Genomic DNA, 7,944 nt, shown 5'->3' with positions numbered 1-7,944 from the left:
CCGTCTCCCAGTGTGCATACTGTCTTGCTGTAGGAGCCCTGCCCCGGTGCAGACACAATGTGGTGTTCCATCAGGCATTGCTTCAGAACCTTTGTGGCCCTCGTATTTCTGTGGTTCTTCATCATCCTGCAAGTCCCTGAGGAAAATGATGTCCACAACGTGGTGACTATCCTTTGGGAAACTGGAAGTGTGTGGTGGGAGAGCTGAGGACAGGCAGGTTGCCCAAGGCCCCTGGACTTCCCTTCCCAACCTTTCCCTGAGTGGAGCTGGGTGTGGATCTACCCACCATTCTGTAAGTTAGCTACATTTGCTGTCATGTTTCTCAAGGTAACAGACAAAACAGATTCCACCAGAACCATGGACTCTCTCCACCTAAAAAGGCATATGGGAAGCTGGGAGAAATAAAGGCTGTTGTTTTATGAAAAGACCTTCATTTTTGGCCTTTGTCAATGGTCCAGGTAATCAAACATGGCAGGAAGAACTCCAGATCACAAGAGGACTGGCAGCGCATCACTTCCAAGTATCTGAAGAAAATCCATCAGAGAAGAAAGAGTGAGTACCAGGGAGAGGGAGAGTGCAGAGTCACAGGAAGAGGAGGACCACAGGAAGGAAGACCTCGAAAGAAGAGGGCAGGAGGAGAAATGCACTGTGTCCAGGGACACTTGAATCTGCCTGACAACTCCCTCCCCAGTCCCGGGACACTGACAAATCAGGAATATGAGGAAGGAAGAGAGGCAGTTTTAAGAAATAGGTGGGATAGTTCAGTGGTTAGGAGTATTTGCTGTTCCTCCGGAGGATCTGAGTTCACATTCCCAGCATATCTCTCTCTGTCACACAAACACACATGCATACCATGCACACAAACACCACTCATGCACATACACACACATATACAAAAACACTCAAAAAAATAAAACAGGTGGAAACAGTATCTTGATCACATATTTCTTAATTACATTGTATATACACCTGTCTGCAACACCTCTACATCCTCACATTGGGTAAACAAGGAGTGTAACTTAATATTTCAATCTGCAATTATGATTATGCCCTAGAAATGGTTTGCTATGTGCCTTTTGTGGGATGGGGGGAGCTGGGGAATGAATGATCTTGCGGCTTTTTGTTGGTTGATTTTGAAGAAGGGTCTCACCATGTAGATAAGGTTGAACTCAGAAATGCTCCTGCCTCTGCCTCTAGAGTGCTGGGATTGAAGGTGTGCACCATCATACCATACATTCAGCTTTATTAATTAAGTGAAGGCATGTGTCTCTGTCTATGGGTATATGCACATGCATACAAGCGTCCACAGAAGCTAGAAGAGGGCATCGGATTCTCTGGAGCCGCAGTTACAGGCAGTTGTGAGCCCTCCAGGTGGGTGATAGCAACAGAACTCAGCTCCTCTGAGAAGTAGGCACTCTTAACCACTGGGCCATCCCTCCAGTCCTCATGTGGCCTTTTTTGGAAGCAGGAGGGGGGAATCAGCCATTGTTTTTTGTTGGCTTATGTGTATAGTATATGTACACATACATATGTATATTATGATATAGGGATTCCTGAGAGCTGTAGTTGCAGGTATTGTGAGCTCCATGGCTTGGGTGTAAATGTAACTTTTATTTGTCAGATGTAATTGTCATTTCAGAAGCTTTCTGCTGAATACACTCACCCTTCTCCCTCTTTCTGAACTCTGGCTGGCTAGGTCAACTCAACTGTTCTGACTCAAACTCTTCTCCAAGCTGACTGATTCAATCTGCATTCTCTCGGCTTCTCTTGAATTGCTCAAACTAACACTGGCAATTTGTTCTGGTCTTCTGGCTCCTCCTTCTCTGGCTACAACTGCCTTTACTGCAAGAACTGAATGGAACTGTCCTCAACTCCACTGGACTGACTGACAGTCTGACCAGGACCAACAGAACCAACTTCAACTCCACTCTCTCTTCCTGCTTCACCTCTCAACTCACAGACTCAATCAAAATGACTGGATTCTGACATCCCCCTGCCTCTGCCTCCTGAGCTCTGGGGTTAAAGATGTGCACCACCACCATGCCTAGACCAAAGGTTTTTGTTTTTTTTTGTTTTTGTTTTTGTTTTTGTTTTTCCCTAAACCAGGCTGGCCTTAAACTCAGAGATCTGCTTGCCTCTGTCTCTTTGGATTAAAGGCCTGTTTGTGTTCCAGCCAGAGTAGCCATGCTGCTGGGTTAAAATTCCTTTGCACTTGGATGCTATGAACTGAACTCAGGTCCTCCGAGAGTCAAGCTTTTGGATAAGGTTTCACTATGTAGCCAAGGCTGGCCTCCTCCTTGCTGTGTATCTCAAACTGGCTTTGAATTGAGTTCTTTCTGCCTCAGAGTCCTGAGAGCTGGGATTAATGGAGTGTGCCCCATGTCCAGCTTTACAGCATTTAAATGAAAGGGAAGAGGAATTAATTTTAAAAAAATTTTAAAGAGTTGTGGCTAAAGTTGTCTACATGTATTTTTAGGTAGAGGGATTCAATGATTAAACAGAATATATTCTATAATATGATATAATATATGATCTTCTTCTGAAAAAGAAGATTAAACTACTGGTGGAAAAGAATAAAGTTGATCATTGTGAGAAAGAACAGTTGCTGGATTAAAGGGTATCGGAAACAGGAGGGTTGTAGATCAAGGAGCCCAAATCCTTTTGGTTTTTTGGGTTTTAGGACTAAGCTCAGGGTGAAAGGAATTGGCCAACAACACAGTCAGAAGTAGCAGAACTCAGGTAAAAATCCTGGGCTGGGAAAATGGAACAGTGTAGATCAGGTGCTCTCCCAGAGAGTGTATGTCCAGAGTGTGTGTATCTTAGCACCAAAGGGGAGGAAAGGGCTCTGTCAGCATACACCTGCAGTTGACAATCATCCCTCAAGGAAGCCAAGATAGGAACTGGCTGAACCCGGGAGGCAAGAGCTGATGTAAAAGCCAGGGAGGGATGCTGCTTACTGGCTTGCTCTGTTTGCTTTCTTCTGTACCCCAGGACTACCTGCCCGGGGCTGCCCTGCCCAAAGGGAGTTGAGCCCTCCCACATCAATCATTAATCAAGAAAATGTCCACAAGTTTGCCTATGGGCCCAACTTATAAAGGCATTTTTTTCCAATTAAGATTCCCCTTTTCTGGATAACTCTAGCTTGTGTCGTGTTGACAAAAACCAAGACAGTGCATGAGAACAAAACAAATGCCTTGGGCTCCTGGATTCTAGAAAATGTCGTTCCTTTTTTTTTCCTTTCTTTCTTCCTTCCTTCCTTTCTTTCTTTCTTCTTTCTTCCCTTCCTTCCTTTCTTTCTTTCTTCTTTCTAATGTATCCTCTTTAAAGGGACCACTGGGAAGATAGGCTGGATGAAAGGCTTAAAGCCAAAAGAATTATAATAACCATAACAATTAGCTAATATTTATCAAGCTTTTTAGCCACAAGCTTCAGGTTTAAGAAAAGACACAGAAGTTTGGACATGCTGGCACAGGCTGCAATCTCAACACTTAAGAGGCTGAGCCAGGAGAACTGATGAGAGGTCAAGGTCATTGCAGAAGACAAAGTAAGTTCCAGGGCAGCAAGGTCTACAGAGAAAGACCTTGTCTTCTTCTTGTTGGTGGTAGTTTGTTTGGTTTTGAGTCTGGGTTTCTCTGTGTAGCCCTGGCTGTCCTGGAACTCACTCTGTTGACCAGGTTGAGATTTGCCCAACTCTGTCTTCCAAGTGCTGGAATTAAAGGCATACCTGGCAAAAACCTTGTCTTAGAAAAAAAAAATCAGAAGGCTCCACAGGGATTCAGCAGCACGGAGCTTGGTATTTCTTCAGCTCTTAAGTACATACCAGTGATACAGTCAAAATATATTCTGAAGATGACCTCAGGATTCTGTGTGTCTAATAGCATTGCAGATGAGGCTAAAATACAGACTGATACCACATTTAAGAGTACCAAGAATGGGGTCCGAAGTGGTTCAGCAGTTACAAACACTGCCTGCTCTTTCTGGGGACCCTCATTCAATTCCCAGCACCCACATGGCAGTTCACAACTGTCTGTAATCCCAGTTCCTGGGGATCTGATATCCTCACAGACTTACATACAGGCAAAACACCAATTCACATTAAATAAATAAATAAATAAATAAATAAATAAATAAATAATGAATTGGTCTTTAAACAGAACCCATGATCTATTTTTAAAGATTAAACAAAAAAAAAAAAAAAAAAGAGTAGCAATAATGTGCATATTCTTTCTGCTCAGTAAAGAAAAGAAAAATATCCCAAATAGCATCCTCTAATCTTTAAGATTTATGTATGAGTATACACACATGTGTGTGTCAATGTGCATAGATGCCAGAAGAAGGTACCTAATCTGGTAGCCAATGTTACAGGCAGTTAAGCCTCTTAACACGGGTACAGGGAGCCAAACTTGGGTCTTCTGCAAGACCAAAGGGTGAGCACTGCTCTAGGCCTATTCCCCAGCACCCTAAGGTTCACTTTATTTATGACTGGGTTTTAACAAACTCATGATCCTCCTACCTCAGCTTCCTTGGTACCAAGATGAGGCTCCAGCCATGCCTCCCCGTGAGTTTCACCGTTAGTTTCTCTAACCTTTTGAACACTCATCACTACCATCCACTGACAGCTGTCTCTGTTTTACCTCTCAGCATGGCTGACAGTGGGGATCACCTCAGAGTCACAACAGGGTCAAAACGCCCTCATGGATACACTGGCCTCCGTCTACCACGCCTCCTCCCCATCTGAGCAGAGACAAATGACAGTGCTGGTCCACCTAACAGAGTCTGATCCCACCTGCCTCAGAAGAACCGTCTTCCATATTTCCAGTCTCTACAGGTCCCAGATCTTGACAGGACAATTACTACTGATCCATGCCCCACCTGGTGCCTACCCCCCTGTGAGTGATGACCAGAATGAGACCTCTCAGGGGCAGATCTACTCCAAGCAGAATGTAGATCACGCCTTCCTCATGAGCTTTGCCACAAAGCTCTCCACTTATTTCCTGTTGATTGAGGACAATGTCTTTTGTGCCCCCAATTTTGTCAGGCACATTCGCTCAAAGGTGATCCACGAGAAACCCAACACATGGGTGCTCCTGGAGTTCTCTAATATGGGCATCCTGGGCAAACTTCTCCACAGCAGGGACCTTCCACTCCTGGCCCATTTCCTCCTCCTCTTCCACAAGGATCGACCTCTCTACTGGCTGATCCTTCATTTCCGCACCCTCCTGGCCCAGCAAAGTCCAATCATCTACAGACCATTTCTCTTCTACCACAGGTTGACTCACTTCACTTACGGGAACAAGGACTTAACAGGCCAGGAAAAGAATCTCACTGGGACTGTTTACACGGACATGAGGTTTTCTGCTATCCACTCCCCACAGGAGGCCTACACTCTGGATGAGTCATTCTTTTGGTCCTACAATGTCAGTACAGGGAACTATTTGATAGTGGTTTTGAACAATCCAGCGAACCTCAACAGAGTGCAAGTCAGAACAGGCTCCATTGTAGATGGCAAGTACATCCTAGAAAAAGGACAGGTGGAGCTCGGCTATGAGCCTGAAGGAATGCCCCCAAACTGTACCAGCTTTACCCTGCTGGGCCATCTTGTGCAAGGGCAGATGGATCAGATCATCTTGAAAAGCGTTGGGTATGAAGTAAGCTGTGTGAAGCTGGCAGTGAATGCTAAGCAGGCCGGTGGCCTCATGGTCAGGCATATTTACATCTGGGGGGAAAATGCAGAAGACAGAGAATATTATCAACAAGATGATGAGAGCTGATGCTATGTCAGCATATGAACAATTAAAAGCTCAAACCATTTCATCTAGTCAATCTGAGAAATCCACAAATGGAGCAGCCTCAGCCTCAGCCTTTGGCAGCCCTACACGCCCGGCTCACTGGGTCTGCAGAGGAAGTCTCGGACAGGCCCAGACATGTAGGACATTTTTATTATCGCCACCTCTGTCCCAGGTGAGAAGGGAGGGGTGGGTTTTCTTCCAACCAAAAAGCCTCAGAGTAGGATTCTCTCCCTTCTGGCTGAGCTACTTTAAGAAACCTGAGATTCAAGAAGCAATATGTCACAAGAGATAGGACAGAGAAGCCAGGTTCCCTGAGCTCCCACTGGCAACATCCCCTACCACCTTCCCTCCGTCAGTGTGGGTGGAGACAGGTACCTGCTGGTACCAGAAGGAAGGGTAAGGATGATGTGCTGGATCAGGGATGTAAGACAGAGGTGACATCTCTGTAGGATTACTGTGACAATCAAGCGTGATTAATGTGCAAGGGCTCATCATCATAAAGCAAAAATACTTCACATAGGGTCATGATGTCACCCAAGTTCATCAGGGGGCTGGAGAGATGGCTCAGTGGTTAAGAGCACTGACTGCTCTTCCAGAGGTCCCGAGTTCAATTCCCAGCAATCACAGTGTACTCCTATAAATTAAATAAATTAAATTAAATAATTAAAGCACTGGCCGCTCTTCCCAAGGACCCTCGTTTGATTCCCAGCCTTCACATGGTGGCTCAGAACTGTCTATTACTCCGGTTCCAAGGGATCCCAATGCCCTCTTTTAGCCCCTGCAGGCACTGTACATACATACCTGGTGTGCAGACATGCATACAGGAAAACATTCATACACATAAGATAGAAACAAAGGTTAAAAAGAATGCTTTTAAAGGTTTTCAGTGACTTCCTTGTAGCTGCTGGGTTACAGACATTTTTAGCACAGCCCCTTTGCTCAGCTCATGGCTAACCACTGTCTGTGGCAGAATCTCTCTAGCGCCTTCTGTGGGCCTGATCTCATCCCCTACCTTTGCTCTTTTGTATGTGCCCTGTTCTGGCTGAGGCCTAAATCTCCTCCACCTTGTTGTCCTCAGCTTCTTTTTGCCACCACCAAGGCCACCAAGGCCACCCTGTTACCTGTTCCATTAGCACCTTCATCTTCTATTTTGCAGACATGTGGCCTTCCAGAGGTGTGGCTGTTTAAAGTTCATAATAGCTCCTCTCTTTACACCCCAAAGACATGCTTTCTGAGGTTAGAAACGGCATGTCTGTTTTCTCCATCCCTCACAGAGGACTTGACACACAGCAGGTATTTTGTCTGCTGAAGAAAAAAAAGAAAAAAAAAAAAAAAAAAAAAAAAACAGCAACCAAATCAGAGGCAGCCAAACCTCTGATTTCTTCATTCCCCTTAGCCCCAAGTCTGAGGTAACCGGTCACCCCAAACACTCAGCCAGCCAGACACCTGCCTTGTCTACCAGAAGAATCCAGGGAAACGTCTTTCCCCTGTTTGTCAAGACCCAAAATATTAATTGAAGAACCAGCCTGCCTCCATCTTAGACTCAAAAGCCATCTCATAGTAAAGACAAACTAGGCTCAGACCTGTTTATAATTAAACCTGTTCCTCAAGGATTGGGCTCTGCCCCACCTGTAACCTTAACTACAAAAGGTTCTGCACTGCCTGTTCCAGGAATGGCGATCATGTCTTCAATCAAAAAGTTGTTTAAGACCAACTTGCAGCCCCCCCCCTTGTTTCCAAAGGTTAGATGACCCTATGACTCTCTTGTTAAGACTACCTTGTTATACCCACCTTGCAACCGTGTCTTGGTTTAACATTAGGATTAACCTGTTATGCACATGTTCTGCTCTTGACTACTTGCCTGCCAAATTCCCCATTTGGAAGTCCCCTACCCCTGAGCTAGAAAAGCCTTTGTCACATCCAGTGCTGACCCTTTGGACCTTAGTGGGAGGCAACCCATGGACACAAATAAAAATGTTTGCTTTAATTATTTTAGTCAAAATGATTTGGGCCAGTCACCCTTCTCCTCCCATTTTTGGGATTAGCATCAACCACCGACATCTTCCCTTGAAACTCCACTTTGAGACCCTGGAAGTTAGCCTATTTACCACATCCCTTTAGGTTTGGCTGTTCTGTGGACCAGTCAGCAAACCTG

General features: G+C 45.2%; 1 protein-coding gene across 1 annotated transcript; it reads left to right on the top strand.

Moving 5' to 3' along the window:
- Positions 1-209: 209 nt before the first annotated feature.
- LOC308421735 (alpha-1,3-mannosyl-glycoprotein 4-beta-N-acetylglucosaminyltransferase-like protein MGAT4E) lies at positions 210-5,771 on the top strand (the record flags this gene model as incomplete). Its single annotated transcript, XM_080918151.1, has 2 exons — positions 210-327; positions 4,642-5,771. The coding sequence occupies exon 2, from the start codon at positions 4,695-4,697 to the stop codon at positions 5,769-5,771; it is 1,077 nt and encodes a 358-aa protein (XP_080774277.1). The 5' UTR covers positions 210-327; positions 4,642-4,694.
- Positions 5,772-7,944: the final 2,173 nt, after the last annotated feature.

The sequence above is a fragment of the Micromys minutus genome (assembly GCF_963924665.1).
Source record: "Micromys minutus genome assembly, chromosome: 6".
NCBI classification, from domain to species: Eukaryota; Metazoa; Chordata; class Mammalia; order Rodentia; family Muridae; genus Micromys; species Micromys minutus.
The sequence above is the reverse complement of the archived record's forward strand: the minus strand, read 5'-3'. Positions and strand labels throughout refer to the sequence as shown.